This window comes from Pogona vitticeps, chromosome 4 (assembly GCF_051106095.1).
Source record: "Pogona vitticeps strain Pit_001003342236 chromosome 4, PviZW2.1, whole genome shotgun sequence".
In the NCBI taxonomy this organism is placed as follows: Eukaryota; Metazoa; Chordata; class Lepidosauria; order Squamata; family Agamidae; genus Pogona; species Pogona vitticeps.
The window spans coordinates 228,364,423-228,387,550 of record NC_135786.1 but is presented as its reverse complement, the minus strand read 5'-3'; the positions used below and the strand labels follow the sequence as shown (position 1 = coordinate 228,387,550).

At 47.7% G+C, this 23,128-nt stretch overlaps 1 protein-coding gene and 2 long non-coding RNA genes across 5 annotated transcripts in view; 1 reads left to right on the top strand and 2 right to left on the bottom strand.

Annotated features, from left to right (window-relative positions):
- LOC110085302 (uncharacterized) overlaps positions 1–2,126 on the bottom strand; it is a 164,582-nt gene extending 162,456 nt beyond the window's left edge. Inside the window, exon 1 of one of the 3 annotated variants that reach the window (XR_012087007.2) lies at positions 1,771–2,126. This is a non-coding gene — a long non-coding RNA (uncharacterized LOC110085302). The remainder of the gene's footprint in view (positions 1–1,770) is intronic. The other 2 variants (XR_012087006.2, XR_012087005.2) reach the window with 2 other exon arrangements.
- LOC144588590 (uncharacterized) lies at positions 78–16,735 on the top strand. Its single transcript, XR_013544206.1, has 2 exons — positions 78–1,289; positions 4,232–16,735. It is a non-coding gene; the product is annotated as an uncharacterized LOC144588590 (long non-coding RNA).
- Positions 16,659–23,128, bottom strand: MYC (MYC proto-oncogene, bHLH transcription factor). Its single transcript, XM_072999327.2, has 3 exons — positions 22,832–23,128; positions 20,325–21,102; positions 16,659–17,850 (listed from the first exon to the last, which is right to left on the bottom strand). Exons 2-3 carry the CDS (start codon positions 21,073–21,075, stop codon positions 17,294–17,296), a joined length of 1,308 nt encoding a protein of 435 aa, XP_072855428.2. The 5' UTR covers positions 21,076–21,102; positions 22,832–23,128; the 3' UTR covers positions 16,659–17,293.

Genomic DNA, 23,128 nt, shown 5'->3' with positions numbered 1-23,128 from the left:
CAACCAACTACAAAAGCTGCTGTTTTTTGCATAGGTTTACACAGAGATTATGGAAGTGCAATATTACAGCAGGAATAGTTTCTTCCAACGAATCCCGGTTCTTGAGACACACGGGCCTAAAAAGAGGCATTTTGTCCAAAAAAGCAGGCACATCAAAGAAAAGGTTGCACACTTCCGTGGCAGCAATTGCCAAATGACTAATTGTGGCAGGGACTAAATATAGGCCACTGTAAACATGCCCAAACTTGTCAATTCAAGTCCAATTTTTTTGAAGTGTCACTGAAAGCAGCCATCATCCTGTAACAGTTTCTTATTCCCTTCTCCCTGGGTGCCAAAGTAGCACATTCAGTTGATTTCAGTCCCTGATTTCTTTTTTATCACCTGTCAGGTGGAGTGGGCAGTGTTAGTTTTTTTTTAAAAAAAGCAAGGTAATAAATGCTACAGATATTAACCTTGGCATCACCAGGTCCATCGTGAATGCAAATCCAAAGACCCTCTGGATTTTAAGCGTGAGAACCAACCCACAACCTTACACACAGATGCAAAGTGCAACAAGAGGGCCTTCAAGTGGAAACGGGACTGTCGCTTTAAGAGCACAAAATACTGTATGTTTGGCTATTTTGCAGAGAGAAGGGAAGGGAGGAGGGGTTCTTTGGGGCAGAAAAGCCTTCTTAATGGAAGATGCACCGGATGAGGCAGGGTCGACTGGATGATCTCTCCATGGCAGCCCCCTGCACGCCTCCGGATCGACTCGCGTGCTGTCTTTTGAAGGGCAGGCCCTTTCTGGTTGCGTGCAAAGAGGGAAGGGGGGGGGGACCCAAGCCGATTTAGCTCGAAGGGAGAAGGGGGGGGAAGCAGGTGGAAAAGAAGGGCGACCGCATGGAAGCAGGAGAAGACAGAAGGCCAGGATCGAAGCCAAGCTCAACCAAATCTGGACTTTGCACCCCCGGGAGAAGGGCGCTTGTGTGCATCGACGGACACGGAGCCCTCCCCGCTGCACACGACTCCCAGTTTCCCCACGGCTATGGGGACCCCCCCCCAAAAAAAAAGGAAGGAGAGGAAAGGAGGAAAGCCAACACATTTAGCAAAAGTTCTGCATTTCCAGACCTGAAAGGCGTTTTCGGGGGGGGGGATCCCTTCTCCTCCCGCCGCCGGCCCCTCCGACACTCCCCGCTGCTTGCTCTCGGTCTGAAAAACAATCTGCCCGAGGCCAGGCCTCCGAGGTGCAAGGAGGAGGAGGAGGAGGAGGAGGAGAGCCGCCGGAGGGGATGGGCCAAGAAAATCAAGAGGTGCCATTTCCTCGTGGGGATGATCGCGGGGGGCCCGGGGGGGGGAGGAGAATCGTTTATTTATTTACCATAGTGAGTGATCCTTTGGGTGCCCGGTCCCTAAGCATCCCGACCTGGGGATGGTGGATCAAAGACCATGGCTGGGGGGGGAGGGGGGAGGGGAAGAGGCAGACATGTGCGCGGACCAGCCAGCCAACCTCCGTGCACAAAAGCACGCGAACGATGCCCGATCGCCGAGCAAGCCCCGGGGCCACCTGCAAACTTCTCGCCAAGTCGGGGGGAAAAAAAACCCGATTTCGGCTCGGACCCCGAAGGCCAAAAGAGAAAGGAGACTTCCCATGAATGCATAAGGAGGGGGGGGGAAGCGGTGGGGGGGTGTTTGAGATCGGAAGCAAAACTACCCTCCCCCGCACGCCTCCTTAACAAGCACCCTCCCCGCCACCAGCAAACCCCCCCTTCCGAGCACGGTTGGCTTGCTTACCACTCCGCGGGCCACGCCGAGTCTCCCCAATCATGCCGAAGCGTTTGCAAAGTTGCTTCTGGTTCCCCCCCCCTTTTTTTTTTTTTTTTTTTTTTTTTTTTTTTTTTTGCTTCTTCAATGTTTTTGGAGCGAGCGATAAATCCGCTGCAAAAGAAATGCACCGCAAAGGGGATCAATCCGGAGCAGGCCGCGCTCTCTGCAGCGCGAAGGACTCCAGCCCCGGCGGTGTTGCTTGCTTGCTTGCGGCCCATGTGCTCGCCAGAGCACGCGCTCCGCGCTCCCCTCAATGGAAAACGTTGTGCTGGCCGGAGGCTCCGTGACGTCACTGCACAAACCTCCCTCCCCGCTCCCCGCGCGCGCGTAGCCGATCCTGCCCCGTTGGCGGCGGCAGCAAGAAGAGGAGCCGCCGATTTGGGAGGCGAGCAAGCGAGCAAGCAAGCAAGCTGGATCTGCGGCGAGGAAGCGGCAACCTCGTCCCCTCTCCCGTTCGCCACCTAGTCAAAGGGGGGAAAAGGTCCACCACGTAAAACCTAAGCTCCCGGTGTTGCCAACTTCCCCTCTCTGCCCTGCTCCTGTGCCTTATAAGGGCCTGCCTTTAAACCGATGGAGCCCTGGGCCGAAAGCAACAGCATGAAATTTAACAGGGGTAAGAGAGTATGGCTTAATAAGAAGCTGACGGCATACACCAAGATCCAGGTCTATAGAGCCTGTGTCCTGAGCACACCCCTGTATGTACTGCAATGAGTCCTGGACCCTTTGTGGACGGCAGGAGAGGAAGCTGAACACCTTTCATACGCGTTGCCTCCAACGGATTTTTGGTATCACCTGGCAGGACAAAGTTCCAAATAGAGTAGTCCTCTAGAGTAGTCCTAGAACAAGCTGGATTTTTTAGCATGTATACACTACTGAAACAGCGACGTCTACGCTGGCTTGGGCATGTCGTGAGAATGGCTGGTGGTCGGATTCCAAAAGATCTCCTGTATGGAGAATTAGTGCAGGAAAAGCACCCCAGAGGGAGACCACAGCTGCGATACAAGGACATCTGCAAGCGGGATCTGAAGGCCTTAGGAATGGACCTCAACAGATGGGAAACCTTGATGTCTGAGCATTCAGCCTGGAGGCAGATGGCGCATCACGGCCTCTCCCAATTTGAAGAGACCCTTGTCCAGCAGGCCGAGGGAAAGAGGCAGTCCCGAAACCAACAAAACCAGGGAGCTGGACAGGGGACAGATTTTATTTGTCTTCAGTGTGGAAGGGACGGTCACTCTTGAATCGGCCTCCTCAGCCACACTAGACGCTGTTCCAATTCCTCCATACAGAACACGTTACCATAGTCTCTTGAGACTGAAGGATGCCTACTACTATGTAAGTGCAAAGTCCTGCACCTCGGAAAAAGAAACCAAACACACAGTTACAAGATGGGGGATACCTGGCTCAGCAATACTACAAGCAAGAAGGATCTTGGAATGGTCATCGGTCACAAGCTGAATACCAGCCAACAGTGTAGTGTGGTGTGGCTACAAAAAAGGCAAATGTTATTTTAGGCTGCATTAATAAAAGTATAGTTTCCAAATCCCACAAGGTGCTAGTTCGCCTCTATTCAGCACTGGTGAGGCCTCATCTTGGGTATTGTGCCCAGTTCTCCAGTTAACAAGGATGATCAGGGATCTGGAAACCAAGCCCTAGGAAGACTGAAAGAAGTGGGCATGTTTAGTTTCGAGAGAAAAAAGATAGGGGTGATGTGATGACACTTTTCAAACGCTTGAACAACTATCATACAGAGGAGGGGCAGGATCTATTTTTGATCATTCCAGAGTGCAGGACACGCAACAATGGGCTCAAGTTACAGGAAGCCAGATTTCGGCTGAATATCAGGAAAATATTCCTAACTGTTAGAGCAGTACAACAGTGGAACCAGTGACCTCGGCAGTGACTGCTCCAACCCTGGAGGCATTCAAGAAAAGCTTAGATAAATCACCTGGCAGATTTGCTTTGATTGTATTCCTGCATTGAGTAGGCGGTTGGACTTGAGGGCCTTGTAGGCCCCTTCCAACTTCACTCTTCTATGATCTCTCAAGTAGTAGTAGTAGTAGTAGTAGTTGTTATTATTATTATCCCGCCTATCTGGTCGGGTTAGGACCACTCTAGTTTCTCAAGCTGTTCTCTGTCTTCGTTGCCGTCTCAAGTTTATTCTCCACAGAGTTTTCAAGGACATCTGCACTGTCCTTGGGTCACTATACAATGCAGACTCCTGGACCAGACCAGTGGTAGGGATTGTGTTGTCTGCCATCAGTATTTGGCTGACAGGCATCCCAAGGCTTCATCCCAAACAAGACCCTGACCTCTCTCTGAAGCCCCAATTATCAACAGCCCAAGGGAAGATGCTCCTTTGGGAGTTATTGTCTTAAACCCTTCGAGGCTATTTATATATGAATTGCTTTTTTATTCTGCTTTCCCCCAGGGAGTTCAAGGAGAAGGCAACAAGGACCACAGGAAGCTGCTGAGCTGTACTATGTCCGACCATTGATTGCCGATGCTGAACGAACGGTGGACAAACATATTGGAGAGGAGTCGGCCCTTTCTAGATATATCAGGGAATAAACAAAGGACAATTTCCTTTCAACACCATGTACTCTTCCACTGACTGTGGGCTTTCAGCCCTACTGTAAAGATATTTCAAGGTGTTTTTTTTTTTTAATGGAGTCACAAAGCATTTTAATGCATACTTAAGAAAATGAATGACAAGAAAACTGATAAGATAAGGATTATTTAAAATAGTTGCCAACCAATTAACTGATCAAAAGGGCCTGACTAGCTAAGCTATGCCAAAGGGAAGAGGCGTGGTTTTAAAGTTTAGTCACCCTGAAACATCCACGCTTGTTCCAAAAAGGCCAGTCTATCTGTGTATGGAAATAATACATTGTTGGCACATTCCTGTGAAATGTGTGGCCTTCTGGATGTTGTCGAATTGCAACTCCTTTCATCTGTCATCTTTGGATCAGCTGGCTAGCTTGATAGCAGAGAAGCGATGTTGTTTTCCGTAGCTTGATCACAGTGACTGGGACAATACACCAGCTCTTGCGTTGGTTTTAAATTAAGATCTCCCCAAAAGCTGGATTGCAGTGGAGAAAGGAAGAAGCAAAAAAGCAACACCATTTCCCTTTGGTAATAATAAGAGGATAATCTTGCTAGGTGTGGGAGAACCAAATCATGTGATTGAGGGCTGGAAGTGTCCTTAAAGATTGTTTTGTCCAATTCCCTGCATAATACAGGTTCTACAATACAGGATCCAAGAAGGCCGTTCCATGTTGATGGCCTTTCCACCTACATCCATCTGGCAAAAGGTCATCTACCACTTCCTGGGGCATTCTGCTCCATTTCAAACTGCTCTTACCATTAGGTTGGTCTCTACCAGATTTTGGGCCTCCAGATAATTTTGGACCACAAATCCCATAACTCCTTGCCTCTGGCCATGCGTGGCTGGGCCTTTTGGGATTTGAAACCCAAAGATCTAGAGAGGCGAAGTTTCCCCACCACACCACTGCATTAGGAAATTTTGCTGAATAGCTACCCAAAATCTACTCCAGTACAGTTTCTATCCACTGGTTTTACTCCTGTCCTCCTGAGCAAGAGGAAAGGAGTCTGCTCCATAATTCGCAAGATAGCCCTTCAGATAGCAGAACAGAGCAGTCACTTTAATATTCCTTTTCTCACTCCAAATTGAACTCCCTCAGCACTCTGTTACTCTTACCTGCTGTCAAGTCACCTCTGACCTATGGCAGTCCTATGAGTGATTAACCTCTAAAATGTCCTGTCCTCAACAGTCCTGCTCAGATCTTGCAATCTCAAAGCTATGGTTTCTTTTATGGAGTCTAACTGTCTCATATTTGACCTTCCTCTTTATCTTGCTGCCTTCAATTTTTGCTAGCATTATTGTCTTTCCCTCTCTTGGATGCGCACCTCAATATGGTGAGAGAGTTTGAGTGTGTCAGGCAAGTTGAGTGCAGTACAGTCAGGACGCAAGATTTCATTACAAGTCTGGAACCCTAGTAGGGTCACCTAAACATGATTATCAAAGCTGAGACACCATCCATACTCTTCAGGATTAAGGGTCACATCAGAAGAAGATAGTGGCTAGTTCCAGAGGTGATGGGGTGGAGAAACATCTGGAGAGCAGCTACAAGGTGGCAGTGATAGCTAAAGGTGGTACTGACAGAAGATCGTTCACCAACCACAGCAGTGATACTCAAGCTAGAGATTTTGTATATCTTAGTTCAGTCATCAATCCAACTGGGGACTGCAGCCAAGAAATCAGAGTAAGACTCACACTTGGAAGGGCAGCAATGGAGGAATTAGAAAAGATCATAAAGTGTGGGGATGTGTCCCTGGAGATCAAGATCATCCATGCTATTCTATTCTCAGTTGCCATGTACCACCTCCCTAAAAGAATTTTCTGTTTACAAGAGCTGAGCAGAGCTGTTGAGGAGAGGAGATTTGGGAGACTAATCATTCATAGAGTCGCCATAAGTTGGAGGGGACTTGACGGCCTATAGCAACAACAAACCCTTCCTCATTAAGACCTATTCTGCTATAGAGTATCTCGCACTCCTCTGGAAATTTCTGCTTTCAAAAGTAACTTTCCAAGCTTTGCAGTCCAGCCCCCAAATTTCTACAAGGTGTGGCAAAAAAATGATGACCTTATCTTTGTCACTATTACTACTGTGTGACAGGAGGCAGCGTTTGAAGGAGGAACACTTCAAAATCCTCTAATAAGAGAAAAGCTAGGGAATGTGGCCTCAGAATGAACTCCATCTGTCAACAAGTATAAAAGCCTGGGATAACTCCACTCAGATAACCAGCCTTCTTAAGAAGAAGGGTAATTAAGCCCCCTGAAACCCACTGAGAGCAATAAAGATCGGTTTTGTTCTTTTTATGAACCCAGGTTCTGACGCATTCTCTTTAATTGTGGTTTCCTAACATTACAAAAAAACAAACACCACCCTCTTTTGAGCAGACACGGACCCAGAATAAACTGGGGTGTTGTGATGTTATTCTTTTGGTTCGCTTTCCCCTCTCCCAGTTCCCTGCCACACCACAGAATCGCTAAAGGAAGTGTCAGCTGGAGCTCTTGATGACAGGCAATGGAAGCCACATTTTGCTGTGTCATTAGATGTACGCCTGCATTAGTACCATGTATAATTCACCTAAAATCAAAGAGGCTGCAGGGAGGAAATTAAAAAGAAAGACCCGGCAGATTGCTTTTTTGCATGATCAAAAGTCTTCATGCCTCCCAGGCACAACTAGATGTTTTCCTGGTGGGTGAGGCGGTGCAACCTTATGCTCTGTAGGCTTCAAAGAGAATCATCATCATCGTGATAATAACAATAAAGACAGAAAATGAAATGCAGGATGCAGCCTCACTAAGTGGAAGAGGAAGACTATGATGTGGTTCACGCACTGGATTATGCTGTCCTTCATGAGCTTGGAAACTGCTCTGCTGGAGGGTGGATTCTGGGAGTTATAGTGGCTACCTGCTGCTTGTTAAGGAGTCAGTGCTTGCATTCCTCATCGCATGCTAGCTGTGCGAATTGGCCAGTGAGAAGGAACACAACAACTGACTTAACCCGTGGAAGTTTGCCGTGGCAATTTATGCCTGTGTTAGTAGACACTAGGACATTAGGGATTGCTTTGTAGAGGTCACTTTCAAAGCCTCAAGACAGTTGCAATGTGCTGTGCCAGAATGATGCACAAATGAAGTACGCTGCCATTCAAAGGCCTGAAATTGCATAAGATTTCTAGATACTGTACATTTTTTTTCCTGCAGGCATGTCTCAATCTGGCCCTAAGGACATGCTTCCTTCCAAAAGACCTTTAGCATTAGGTATGGGCTTGAGGGGTAATCAGACCCTAAAGACCGGCATTCTGTCTCCCCTCAGAGAATTGCAAAGTTTTTTAGTAGAATTAAAGGAAATATATTAGCAGAAGCTACTCTGTACATGAGTGTGACTATTTCTAAGGATGCAGCAACACAAGAAGTGGCTTCATTCTCAGTCCAACTCTCTGCCCTTTAGATTCAGTCTTTCCCAACTTGGAACCCTCCAGATGACTATAACTCCCATCATCCCCAAATAATTTGGCCAGTGGAGGGCAGAGGGTTGTGTTGAGGTGATCTGTACCAGCATTGTCTCCTGAGTATAAACATCCTGCTATCTGAGTAGCAGGGGGCCAATTTAAAACTTGGGATTGAGGTTGCCCATGCTTCCACCCCTCGCCATCCTTACTCCCAAGTAGAGTCTACTCTGACTGCAAGTGGCTGTCCAGGGTGGTGAGCAGAAAAAGTCCCATCACTCAGCTACTGCCTGACCTGTATAAATGGAGATAGCATCCATCCATCCATCCATCCATCCATCCATCCATCCATCCATCCATCCATCCATCCATCCATCCATCCATCCAATCTATACCCCTATTTTCTCCCAATCAAGCAACTCAAGGCAGCTTACATAGGCCATCCAAAGCAAAAAGCAAAGCATGCAGCTTACCTATATACTGCCCCATAACATTTAAAACACCCTCTGGGGTGATTTACAAGCTAATCAGACAGGCTACACAGTGACCGCCCACCCCCCAAGCAAGCTGAGTACTCATTTTACCAACCTCAGAAGCATAGAAGGCTGAGTCAACCTTGACTCGGCTACCTGGGATTGGATCCCAGGTTGTGAGCACAGTTTTGGCTCTGTGCTGCAGGGTCAGAAGACCAGCCGTCGTAAGATTGAATCCACATGACAGAGTGAGTGCTCGTCACTTGTCCCAGCTCCCTGTCAACCTAGCAATTTGAAAGCATGTAAATGCGAGTAGATAAATAGGTACCACCTCGGTGGGAAGGTAACGGCGTTCCGTGTCTAGTTGTGCTGGCCACGTGACCATGGAAACTGTCTTCGGACAAAACCGCTCACTCTGTGGCTTGGAAGCAAAGATGAGCACCACACCCTAGAGTCGGACACGACTGGACTAAATGTCAAGGGCAACCTTTACCTTATAGCAGTTTGATCACTGCACCACGAGGCTCCTGAAAGATAAGTACAGCTAAAAATACAATAAATTACTAAGTTAAAAGCAGTTTTAACAACTGAATAAAACCATGTGAAACAAATGTAAAGCACATATTAAACAAGATTTTTAAAATATGGAGATCATCTCCATTGAAACCTCTCCTTGTCATCCATCCACTTGCTTTAACTTCAAGGTCTTCTGTCCATCAACACAAAGATACTGGGTGCCCTTCCAGGTAACTACTGAAAAACTCCAAGTAACTACTGAAAACTCTTCTCTTTGTGTCCTCATCAGGCACTGAATCTAGAATTTCAGGTTTGCAAACCCGTGCAGCTCCTCTGCCTATGAACCATGGGTTCTTGTCTGCTATCAGAAGCCTGTTCATTTTGCAATCACCACAGCTGCCAGAAACCTCACATAATTTTTTCACATGCTATAATTCTGGCCATATGGAGGAAGAGGGTATATGCCAAAACCATGTGACAAAGGCTAGGCAGGTATCAGGCAGCTCAGCAAAAACACAACAGTAACAAAGCATCCTTGAGGTAGAAACTCACATGGGAACAGTTGTAGTGGGATGGGAAACAGAAAAGTGTGAAGCATGCGGAATTATATTCTGTAGTGGCATCACTGAAGAAGGTGGCTGGCACTGAATGAGGCCATTCTGCAATATTTTGTTGAATTGTGGTGCTGGAGGAGGCTCTTGAGAGTCCCCTGGACTGCAAGGAGAACAAACCTATCCATTCTGAAGGAAATCAACCCTGAGTGCTCACTGGAAGGACAGATCCTGAAGCTGAGGCTCCAATACTTTGGCCATCTCATGAGAAGAGAGGACTCCCTGGAAAAGACCTTGATGTTGGGAAAGTGTGAAGGCAAGAGGAGAAGGGGAGGACAGAGAACGAGATGGCTGGACAGTGTCATTGAAGCTACCAACATTAATTTGACCCAACTCCGGGAGGCAGTGGGAGACAGGAGGGGCTGGCGTGCTCTGGTCTGTGGGTTCATGAAAAGATGGACACGACTAAACTATTAAACAACAACAATTAATCGTTGGACCTCAAGGTGATAGCCCCTTTGAAAACATCAACTATGAATCAGATGTAGCTGATTCTTTTGGGTGCATAGGTTCCTATTGTTTCCAAAGACCTTTACAAGGTCTTTATATTATTGAAGGCTTTCATGGCCAGAATCTGATGGTTGTTGTGGGTTTTCCGGGTCATTTGGCTGTGTTCTTAAGGTTTTTCTTCCTAACGTTTTGCCAGAGCACAGAGTTCTGACTCCTGTCCTCTGAAGATGCCGGCCACAGAGACTGGCGAAGTGTTAGGAAGAAAAACCTTAAGAACATGGCAAAACAGCCCGGAAAACCCACAACAATATTTCTTTTTTTTCTTTCCTGTGCTATTTCTGTATCCCATATTAATGTGGATATTAACCTGATCGAAATTAAAGGGGCTAATTAGGTGATGAGATTTACTTTCATCCCTTGAAACACTTCCTTTTAAAAATCGAGATATAGCTGGTTTATGCTTTTCCTCCCATAGCGTATTTTCTCCCCAGAAAAAGTCTTTTGATTCATAATACCTAATTATACAGCTTCTTTAAAAAAAATAAACCTAACAAAGAAATCAAAATATCAAATTGTTGTGACAGGAAAGGAAAATCGGACAAGATCCCAAAGAAGAAAAGTGCCAAGTCATATGCTCATAAATATAATATTCTAGGATTTCCACAAATTGGCAGCGGGGGGGGGGATAATGTTCTCAGCCCAACTGTTGTTTGTTTTTATTTTCTTATTATTTCCTTCTCTCTCCACTTTGAAGTTAAAGAGCGTTATGTAATGGTTAGACTATTGAATGGAGGGCCTTGGAAGACAAGGTTGCAGTCCTTGCTTCAAATGGAAACCAAGCCCTGCGAGGAATGACTGAAAGAACTGGGCATGTTTAGCCTTGAGAAAGAAAATTTGAGGGGAAACATGATAGCACTTTTCAAATACTTAAAAGATAATCATGCAGAGGAAGGGCAAGATCTGTTCTCCATCATCTCAAAGTGCAGGGCACGTAATAGTCGGCTCAAGTTACAGGAAGCCAGATTTACTAGGCTAAATATCAGGGGGGAAAGCTCTTTAACTGTTAGAGCAGAACAACAATGGAACCAACTGCCTAGGAAGGTGGTGAGTTCTCCAGCGCTGAAGGCATTCAAGAGAAAACTGGACGACAAAATGGTCAGATATGCTTTGATTTAGATTCCTGCATTGAGCAGGGGGTTAGACGTGATGGCCTTCTATGCCCCTTCCAACTCAATTATTCAATATTATTCTATAATTCGATGATAAGACCCATAGGGTGACATTGGGCTAGCTGTATTATCTCTGAGCGTGCCCTACCTTGCAAATTTGTTCTGATGATAACTTTGGGTGGGGGGGGGGAAGACAGCTGTGTTCATGGCTTTGAGCTCATTAGAAGAAAGATGCATGAAGCAAATTATAATTTTTAAAAAATGTTTTTTACAGAGCAAGAAGTCAGGGCATTTCCTGTTACCCTGAACCTTTTGTTGAGATGTATACCTTAGGTCAGGGTTGACAAATTTCAGGCTTGTAGAATGTATTTGATGACTGGCTAGACCCTAGAGGCCCGCTGACCAGAACACCAGGTGCTAAATTAAAAGGTAAAAGACTTTCAGAATTTCAGAGAGGAAAATGAAACACACCTGCATGCACTTTATCTGCAGGAGCATGAGGCCATAGCTCAATGGTGGAGAACATGCTTTAGGGGAGGGGGGGTGCTGCTTAAGCTTCTGATATTCCTTCTTATGAAAGAATCAAGGAGCAGGAAATACTATTAGCTGCTCCTCTGCTCTCCATGAGACATGGAGTAGGGGTGTAGTTGGAGGGTAACGTATTGCATCATTTTGGGCTCTTCCAGGCATGACCCTTGCATACATAGACAAAGGCAAAGGTAAAGGTTCCCCTTGACAAATTCTCCAGTTGTGTCCGACTCTAGGGTGTGGTGCTCATCCCCGTCTCCAAGCGTTTGTCCATAGACAGTTTCCGTGGTCACGTGGCTAATGTGACTAGACACGGAACACCGTTATTTTCCCACTGAATTGGTCCCTATTTATCTACTTGCATTTTTACATCCTTTTGAACGGCTAGGTTGGCAGGAGCTCGGACAAGCGACGGGAGCTCACTCCATCGTGTGGATTCGATCTTGTGACGGTTGGTCTTCCGACCCTGCAGCACAGAGGCTTATGTGGTTTAACCCACGGCGCCACCATGTCCCATACATAGGCAAAGAGGATGATTCTAAAAGCAGTATTCCTCCCTATTCGTCACTAAAGCATGGGATGGGGGATTTACCAGCACTTAATGGATTTTGCATCCAACCTGGGGTCTGAAGATGAAGGACCTGTGCACCTCCCCATGCAGTTAAAAGCAGTCAAGTGAACATTCCTTTCTTTGCATGGTCAATTGGAGGGGAAGTCTCTACTGGAAGCAGGATCTTAGGCTGAGTGTTTCACACCACCTCTGGCCTCCAGGTGCATCTCCTGCTCTTGCTGCTTCTTCATCTTCATTCTTTCCACCTTTCCTTATTTTTGATCAGAGGTTGGAGTGCCACAGTATATATTTTTTTCATGTAGATGACAATGGTGGTTACCATGGATTACCTTAAGCATCCTCCCTCCTAATAGTACCAGCAAGTGAGTGACTGGACCTAAAGCCTGTATGGCCTTCAGAGATTAAAAAAAAAACTATTGATTCTTTTTCACTAAAAGTGTTTTAATGCTCTTAAGGTCCTGGTTCAACAATGTGATAAGTTTATGGGCAGGATTCCCCTCCCCTAGTTTCAGAATTTTCAGGATCCTGGCTTGCGATCAACTGGTTGGCATATGCCCCAGTCTATCACTGAATAGAGATGCAAGACAGAACATCAAATCAGTTTCAAAGGTTTTCTAGAATTCTGCTGGTAGACTGTCTGTTCCTGGTGATTTATCTATTTTTATTTATTTATTTTGAATCTCTTGATCTCTTCTGCTGCAACTGCTTGCTTAAGGAGGTCTCTGTGTGCATCAATAAATGGAAATAGTTCTGAAGATTCAATGGAATGGTCTATAGAGTGGCATAGTTGTTCTAGCCACACCATGCTGCTTTTTAATTTATGTGTACATTCACTATAATGCTACTATACTTAACCCAATGACTTAGCCCTGATTTGCATTGAGGACCTCTCTGTGCTTAGGGCTTTGCTTTCCTCCTGTGCATTTGCTCAATTTTTCCCCAATGGCACCATTAACAATTACGCCTTGCAAATTGTAGGAAGGAGGGACAAACGTTATCTTTACATTTCAAGAGAGATTAAGTGTTTTCTAGCCTGAAGCCCAAATTCTTTCCTGTTGTCTCCCTGTGGCATCAGTATATGGCTCTGGAAAGTAAGCAATACCAGGCTAAAAAGCTGTTCTTGCCTGTGTGGGCAAGACAAAAGCACCAGATTATATTTAACTGGGAAAACTGCTACTTATGATGGCTGGTTGGGGCAGAATGGAGTCCCTGTCCACCCACCTCCAGCAGATTATACTTTGTTCACCCCTGTGGAAATGCTTCAGGTTCATAATTGACCTGGTCTGTGTTATGACACCCCCTGAGTCACAGTTCAGCCTGTTATCCATCCAAACATTTGTGGCGGACAGAATTTTTTGGGCTATATCCAACCCACAAGGGATGCAAAAAACCAGCCACAGTCCATCCATCTTACACAGTCTCCTTAGTTGCAGTGGTTCCCAGCCATGGGTCTCCAGATGCTCTTGGACTAAAACTCCCAGAAGCCTTCACCACTAGTTATGTTGGCGAGGATTTCTGCCCTAAGGCAAAGGAATAAAATCTGTGTTACTGCCTAACCAGGGCTGCAGAAACACGGCTGTCCACTTACCACAGAAGGAGCTCCATGGAATTCAAGACAACCTATATTATTCTGCTCTAATTTTATTTCATCCTCACAACAAACTTGCATTAGCAGACTGTCCTATTCATTGAGCTTTATAGCCAAGTATTTGTTTCAACCTGGATCAAACAATGGCCGCCGCTTCCCTAATGTCTCATATTTGACTAGACCAGGTATGGTGGGTGGGATCTGTTGCTGCTGGGAGCCTGCCATCGCTGGTATCTTCATACCTTGGGATATTTGTTGGATTTCCAATATCCAACTTGCAAACCAGCCTCCCAGCGGCAGTCCCAAAACAGCGGGCAAGTTGGCTGTCTTCTCTTTTCTCTCAGTAGGCATCAGGCAGGCTGGATGCCCATTAATCTGTCCATTCCCTTGGGAAGCCCACATGGCAGCATTCAAATGAGCTTTCCATGAATGAGCATTACAGATATGTTGTAAATTAAGTCAAACTGAAGAAGATACTTTGGTTTCCCTCTGAAAGGCTGAACCAGCCACACCACCTGTGCTCCTAACTTAAAACTTTTAATTGTTCACACAGATCTTCTATATAAGTCCTTAATTGCCACACTAATTGGAACAGATGGTCACCTGAGATGCAGAGAGCTTACAGCAGAGGAAAAAGTAGTGTACACCTGACATTAGGAAAGCTGGGGAGCAGTTTCAGCTCCCCACCTTCCTTCATTTCCAAATGTGAGAATATCAAGCGCTGGAGGAAGACAGGTGTGCAAAGTTGGACGTTAGTCCCAAAGATCATCTTCTAGAACGGTGCTTCTCAGCCTTGGGTCCCCCAGATGTTCTTGGACTACAACGCTCAGAAATTCTAGCCAACGTAGCTACTGGTGAAGGCTTCTGGGAGTTTGAATCCAAGAACATCAGGGAAAGCCAAGGCTGGGAATCATTGACCTAGCCCCTGATGATGCAGAAGGTCCACAGGTAGAGCATCCCTGACAGGTGGACGTCTAATCTTTCCTAAAAACCCTCCAGCGACAAAGTCACCCATTCTACTGTGGAGTAGCTCTTCATGCCGGGAAATTCTTCCTAATATTTAGTCAAAACCTCCTTCAATCTAATGTCAAACAATACCGTGGGAGGATGATCTCAAGGCATTGAGTCCACCCTATACCTGGGAAATTGGGAAAGACTAATACGGCCTGAGAATTCCCCATCTCTGGAATGCTGCCTTCTGATTTCAGGAATCCTGTAGCTTGTTCCCAGTGTGAGAACCTCCATGCATGAATGGGTAGCCAGCTCCACCATTCTACTTCCATGCCCTACTTCCATTCACTCACACAAGGCAGCGTGCCTCAAAGCCCTCCGTTCTCGCTTCACTATGAAAGAGGCATGGAAGTGACCTACTTCACAGGGCTCCTGCAAGGGGGTATCAAGATTCCAAGTGCTTTGCAAAAGAATGGCCATAGAAACAGTTAGGATCTTAATCCAACAGCTTGTACAATCGTGGTTCAGCTCTGCTGAACAAAGCAAAGCCCAAAATAAGACCTTAGGCTGAGCTTTGAAGTAAGGCACATTTCAGATTTACCAGGCTAGCTGAGGCTACTTTAACCAGTTCAACAGGTTAGTTCTCCCAAACTGTTAGCTTACTTGGGGCTCATAATATACTACTGCATCCAAAGGGATAGAAACTATAACAAAGACCTTCTGATGAGACCCATGATCGAGAAGGGGAGGAAAAGCACTTGGAGGAGTTCCAACCCTCATCGTAAGCATGTTTACAGAGTCAATACTTGCGTTTAGGGGAGGCTTAATGCATTGATTAGATTCTGAAGACATGCGTTCAGTCAGCCACGAACACACATTTTGCTTCTGCCCTATATGCCTATCCCTAGAAGCGTAAGTACACAGACTCTGGCATAGCCCCTTCCAGAACAATTGGGATTGGTAACTTAGCAGCACACCTTTAAACTATGGTAGTACGGTGCAGGCTAGCATATGTAAATGCCCCCCTTTCTTAAAATGCAACTCCACATGTTATAGGTCAGTGTGGTGTTTTGGATAGAGTGAAATACTATGACTCAACAGGTCAGGGTTCAAATCCCTGCACAGATGTGGAAACTCACTGGGTGGGAGGCAGTGATAACTTGCTCCTTGAACGTTTCACATTCCTAGAAAGCCCTGGTAGGGCTGCCATGAGTCAGAAGTAATTTGATGGCATGTTGATAAATAAAGGAATGTAAGGGAGAGGCCAAGATAGACCTAGAGGTAATTTTTTCCTATGTGAGGGTGGAAAAGATTATTTTCAGAGGGGGAGCATATAGTTTTCTTAATCCTCAAGTGCTGTAGCTCACCAGGACTTCTGTTGCACCCCTGTACTCACTTTAGGATGCAATTCTCAAGGATGAAACCATTCAGATCTAAGTTGTACAAGATCAAAAGCCCGGTTCTCCATACAAGCCTCAGGCTGCTAGCTTTTCCAAATTCTTCAATGCAAACTTGAGCCAAAGCCTCGTTTCTTGTCTTGGGGGAAAAATTCTATCATAATGTTGCAAAGTTGCTTTTCATCTGATAATCTGGAAATCTAAAACATCTGGAGGGCCAAGGATTGAGAATGAGTGAAATGGACCATTCTGAGCTCAATAAAGCCAGCGGCCTGCAGAAGTTCTGCTGAAACTCTGGTCCACTGGAGGTTTTCTACTTCAGACCTCAGAAGCCTCATCCAGTATCACATGCTAGTAGTTCTGTGAACTGGATGTCTAAAACATCTGGAGGACGAAAGCCAAAGAACTACTTATCCCTGTGAACACCACACTAGGTGTTTCCACAGCCTTAGTTGCATAATTTCAGAGGAGTGCTTAAATAACCACAGTGCCTGCCACTGGTAGAAATCCAACTTAGGAATGACTTGCCTATATTATAAAAAGACCAGTCACAAAAGATAACCAATTGCAATTTAGGGCAAATATTTTATTTATCTAGAAACACAAAATAAAATCACTTTCTTTTAAAAAAATGGCAAAAAAGGTATTTAAATAAAAAGTTTGTGAAATGTTATGGCACACAAAAAGTTCAAGGACAATTATAAATTCAGTTGCCACAACCATTAAGCATTTTTTGTTGCAGGATTTTTTTAAATTTTTCTATAAAGACTTTTATTAAAGGTATTTACATATCATTAGGCTGTGTAAATATATTTACAACACCATTGGGTAGCAACATTTTCTGTCTTTTGTAAATCACTGTAAAGGGGAAAGGGGGGAATGCTTTAAATACCCCAAAATAAAAGTAAAGTGAAAATATGTTCATCCCCAAGCATGACGAGACGTCTGCCCAAAAGTTTTTATTTTTAAAAGTTCAGAGGCAGTTCTGAGGTTCTGGCCAAGGTTGTGTAGTTTTAGAGCATGCAATAAGCAGGAGTTCCACGTTTCATACATGGCCGAATTTATCCGTATATTTACGAAGCACTAAAAGTTTCCATCTTCTTCCACCTGGATCGTTTTTCATTCTACGCTGTGTGCATACCATCCCCCCCACCCCCACCCCAAAGTTCATGAGCCTTAAATTTCTTTATTATTTTCTTTTTAAATGCAACAGTTCCTTAGCTGCTGAAGCTTGTTTTTCAGCTGCTCCTGTCGCCGCTTCAGCTGCTCTTTCTCCGCTAACAGTCTGTGTTCATCTGACTGAATGGACAGGACGTATTCCGTGGCCTTTTTGAGGATAACCACTTTGGGAGCTTTCTCGTTGTTGGCGACTTCCGGGATCTGGTCGCGCAAAGCAAAGAAACTCAGCTTGAGCTCATTCCGCCGCTGGCGCTCCAAGACGTTGTGCGTTCGCCTCTTGTCGTTCTCCTCGGAGTCTGACGTGCGCGGGCTCGAACATTTACGGTTGTTACTGATCTGCTTGAGAACCCTCCCGTTGTCCAGCTTTAGCCTTTTGGCTGCCGAAGATTCGACTCTGGTTGAAGGAGGAGCAGCGTAGTTGTGCTGGTGGATGGGGACATGACACCGCTTGAGGACCAGGGGGCTGTGGTGGGGCCTACTGTGCCCCCCTGTACTGGATTCAGATTTCTTTGCTGCAAGTTGCCCTTTCTCCACCGTTACAACGTCGATCTCCTCCTCTTCTTGTTCTTCCTCTTCTTCTGCAAACAAAAAAGGGGGAAATCAGGTAAGATGGGGTTGGGTTATTTTACCTCCCAAATCATGCAATTGTAGCGACAAAACCTGGCATTGCTATTACGTTTTTTGGACCGTAACTCCCAGAATCCCTCAGCCAGCATGGCCAGTCCAAGCTATGGGTACACTAGAGACAGAACACCCATTTACTGTTACATGCAGAGCGACACCCCAAGCTTCAACCAAATAAAACCCCATGGAATCCTGTTTCTTTAAGTGAGCACTCAAAGCAAGGCGGCTTCTGAGGGTTATGCAACAGAAGAGAGAAAGCTAAGATGACACTACACAATTTCTACAGAGCATAACTCCTCAAAGGGTGTTAACTGAATCCTGGCTCCAGATCTCAAGATGTTGAAATGACAGGGTTGCATAACTGTTTTACAAGCAGGTCACCAAAAACTGCAGCCAGTTCGCAATCCAGCCAGTTTTTTTCCCCACAGGAGCACAACCCTAATCTCGTAGGCAAAATGGTGTCTTCCAGATGTTTTGGACTACAACTGCCATCAGCCACAGCCAGGATAGCCACTTCAAGGGGGATAGGAGCTGTTGCCCAAGACAAGTGAGAGAGAGAGAAATCAGCTTGTCCACCTCAACCTTTGCAATTTTGCCTGGCTGACTTGACCCTGTGCAAGGGTCATGTGAATCCTACCTGCCCATATATAACCAGAGCTTTGGAAGATAACGAGGACTACAGTTCCCATAATCCCCTTGACATTGCTAGGCAGAGGATTTGGGGAGCTGTAATTCAAGAATGCAACTTTCCTATTTGAATCCAGTTGTCTGGATTGAAGGGCTGACCCATAAGAGTAAAAGCCATGTTTACATGGGAAAGACAAGAGTCAAATACCTCAAATGAGAAAAGAGCAGCATAAAAATGGCTGCACCACACCCAGGGTCTTGCATAAAATCCAGATGTGGGTTTCAAAAACACCTTTAGAAGTTTCCCCTACTCTTCTCCACCGCACTCAAAATTCCTGGCAGACCTCTCTATCCATGTCATCTTTGGTCTGGAAGAAACCTATGCAGCCGGATCTATGAAATGCAACCTTGTTCTGCCCTCCACCAGTGAAGCTGAAGAGAGTGTGTATGTGTGTGAGAGAGAGAATTCCCAAGCCCCTTTCCTCTTCTCTAAGTCTCCCCCACATCTCTCTTGCACTCCCTCCCTCTGGACATTTTCCCCACTGTTTGCAGGTCAGCCGAGGGCAGGCGTTATTAAAGGATGGCCAGTGACTGCTCCAAAGACCTCCACTGACCTTATTATGAAATTTGAGGAGCTCGGCCTCCCTTCTCCTACGCGGGCTACTTTTTCCAGGAAGTTAAATTCATGGGAAGACCAGCCATGTGTGTCGCTAACGTGGCATTTAAAAAAAAAACCCAAGGAGAGTACAAGAATGCACACATGTGCTAACAGTGGGAGGCGCTGAGCAACTGAGATATTTAGGGCAGGGGGCGGACTAAATTCTACACCCCCCCTCCACTAACCGGGAAGTGCAGAATAAGGAAAAGACACCCCGGTTCAGATTTAGTTATTTTAAAGGCTGTGCAAAATAGTTCGGGTGGTTCAAGAATCCAAACCTTTACAAAGGGGGAATTAAGATAACTATTCTCAAACTAAATCTGTTAACAGAGATTTTACCCTTAGCTTGTGCTGGGCTCAGGCAGAGTTAAGGGACCATCATTATTAAAGGACCATAGACTGTTTCTCCCCTAAAGAAAAATGTGCAGCACAATCTTATGCATGTGTAAGTCAGAAGCAAGTTTGGCTGGGTTCAGTGAGACACAGCTTTACAGCCACATTTTGCTCCTTTCTGAAACGGGGGATTTAAAAAAGAGTAGATGCAGCGTGAGGTTGGTCCTGCAAACAGCCACTGACTTTGGCAATATATATATATATATCCCACTGCCTCAGTGTTTCCATCTATATAATGGGATCAATTCATGGACATGTTGATTTCCCCAGGAGTCAACAAAATGGTCTGGGATGTCTTAAGGGACAGGGTGCTGGAGTCTTTCACACTATACTCATGACACCTTAAGCTGTTCATAGAAAGCAGAATAATCTTCCCATGGGGAATAAACAGGGAGGAGATGACCAGCCCTAAGATACTTTTGACCTAAAGTTCAAAAAAAAAATTAAGTTTACCATTGTATAAATAAATATAGCACTGTGCTATATATCTGTTTTTAAATCTTGGGGGGGGGGGAGTTTACCATGCAACCCTATATGCATTTTTACTCCCAGGTAAAGTTGCATAGTCCCTTTTAGCTCTGCCCTTCCAAGATCTGGCCAGCCTCCTTTCCCAAGAGAGAGAGAGAAACCCCCCTCCTCTACTGGCTTAGGAAGCACCGGGATCCCCCCTCTCCTCCTTTCCCCCAAAAAAGGGGAGGCCAGAGAGAGCAGCCCTACAGGGCAACCGGCCAAGAGTAGACCAGGACTTACCGGAGTCGCTGCTGGTGGTGGGTGGGGTGTCCAGGAAGACAGCCGGGCAGGGATCCGGGGAGGGCTCCTCTTCTTCTTGGGCGCTGCTGGCCTTGGGGGGCTTCTCCCCCAGTGGGTAAGGAAAGACGACCGAGGGGTCGATGCACTCGGCGGCGGCGGCGCCCAGGTCCTGCAGGTAAGCGCTGCTGGGCGAGGAGGCGGAGGAGGCGACGGAGGAGGAGGCCGGCGTCGGGGGCGAGGAGGAGGCCGGCTGGCCGGCGCTGCTGCTGGTGCTGCCTCCGGTCCCGCTGCGGGCGGCCAGCGGCGAGCCCGGCGCGGCGGCGTCCCGCCGGGCCGCCTGGTAGGAGGCGAGTTTCTCCGACACCACTTTCTGGAGCTTGGCGGCGGCCGAGACGCCGCTCCACATGCAGTCCTGGATGATGATGGACTTGACGAAGGAGTCGTCGTCCGGGTCGCAGATGAAGCTCTGGCTGACCACGTCGCTGCCCAGCAGCTCCGTCACCATCTCCAGCTGGTCGGCCTGGGAGGGGAAGCAGCCCGAGCGGCGGCTGGGCGACAAGGGCGGCGTGGGCAGCAGCTCGAACTTCTTCCAGATGTCCTCCGACGGGGCGGGCGGCTGGAACTCGCAGCCTCGGTGCTGCGCCGAGAGGTAGAAGTTCTCCTCCTCCTCCTCGAAGTAGAAATAGGGCTGCACCGAGTCATAGTCATAATCGTAAGTCCGGCTCGGGAAGCTGGGCAGGGTGAGCGGCATGGTGGTGGTGGAGGGGGCGGACGGCGCCTGCCGGAGAGAGAAGAACCAGCGGGACCGGTTAGGGGTGGGTGGGTGGCCTTTTATCCGCCACCCCTCGGGGAGGAAACCCCCTTATCGCCCCCTCTCAAGCAACCTAACTTCCCCTCCCGTCGAACAAAGCGGGGTAGCTAATCCGGAGCAAGTATCCCGGTCCTCGATCAGCCCGCCCGCCCATGAAGCCGACGACTCAAGCGGTCTTCACGAGGCATGCGCGGTATTATACCCGGGCATGGGGCCGGCGGCGCGCAGTTAAAACATGCCCAAGGCTAACATGCCCGCAATTAAAACAATAAAAAAAGAGAACGTTATCTAAATCCGGGTCGGGGGGATCTGAATTCTACGCCTCGGAATTATAATCCGGCGATCCAAAATGGGAGCAACTGCTTAGGGACGATCTGCCGGTCCGTCCCCTCCTCCCTCCCCCGCCGCAAATCGTAAATCTACTACGGAGACTTTGTCCATAAACACACATCGCACCCGGCAAGCTTTGGGTTGCGTTGCATGGCCGAAGATCCCCGAATTCAATCGACAACACGGACTCTCCCGCTCGCCCCCCCCAAAAAAAACCTGACCGACCCACCCGCTGTCCGAAGTCCAAGAACAGCCGCACCTTCGAGCCCCCGATCCCCCCAACACACCGTCAAAAACCAACGCTAGAAATCCGAATGCGGCACGACAGCCACCCGCCCCTCCCCAAAACGGGGGAGTCCTCCGAAGCCAAGCCGTGAAAAGCCGCTTCGTTTTTTTTAAAAAAAGGCAATACACGCAATCGAAACGATTCGGGTTGACAGCGAGGCAGACCGCGGGACTCGAACTCGGGAGCCACCGTCCCAAAAAAAAAAAAAAAAAAAAAAAAGCGAGAGTGAAGCTCCAGCCGCGCCTCCCCCGAAAGCGCCCGAGGATTGACTCCCGTCTTCTGCCTTCCCCGCCTCTCTCGCCTCGCCGCCCCGCCCCTCCGGAGTAGTGCCGCCCGAGGTAGTTTAACCCCCGCCCTGCATTCCCGGAGCCGAGAGTCCAGGACGAAGCTGCTTCGCCTCCCCGGGACTGACGGCTCGCCCCCCTTTTTTCCCTCGGTTAGACACAGACACGCAGCCCGCCCTCCCTCTCCCGCAGACGCGATCCGGCTCAAGGGTTCCGCCGCGGTTACTTCGGGACCGCAGCGCTCTTCCCGCGCCCCGCTTCTCCCCCGGGCGCGACCCGGAGGGCGCAGGGAGGCTTCCCCCGGCCAATCTCGCCCCGAAACCGCCTTGGGGGGAAGGAAGGCAGCCTGCGTTTAGACAAGAAACCCGACTCAAACCTGCCCCTAACACCCCCCCCCCAAAGCTGGCAAAGTCAAGATTTAAAGCGCCCCAAAAAGACGCCCCCCCTCCAGACACGGGGGACGCACCCGCGTCCAACTCGCGACTCTTGGGCGCAATTTGGCAAACGCCAAGCGCTGCTGCTTCGCCTCCTGCCCTTGACATAGGAGTGGCTGGATCAATTCTGGAGAGGAGGGGAACCCCCCCTCCCCAAAAAAGGGCATTTTGGAGACGGGAAGCCCCATCACACTGCCTCTTTCGAGGACAAGGGGAAGCCAATCTGGGTTCCGTTGCCCCATGTCAGAGATCCCGCCACGGACACACACACACATAAAAAACCCCAGCTCGCATCCAGGATCACAACATCCGAGTCACAGACCTTAAGAATAAATAATAATAACAATAAAAAGCCAACTTACCGGTTCTTTTCCGAGCCCGGCCAGGAAGCCACCAGCCGGTCGGACCGCAGTGCAAAAAAAAATAATAATGAAGCCCAAGATGGATCGCTCGAGATCAAGATCGCAGCTGGCAAAAGAAGAGAAAAACCCGGCGCGGTCCCTCCGGTTCTCCCTAAGCGATCATCGCCCCGATTGTAAGTCCCAAAGAGCAGAGGCAGCCACAAACCCGCCGTTCCGGGCGCCGCGCGTCCGCCGCTTTTGGAGGAGGCGAGGCGCGCACTCCGGGTGTGGATGTGTGTGTATATATACAGCTGTGTG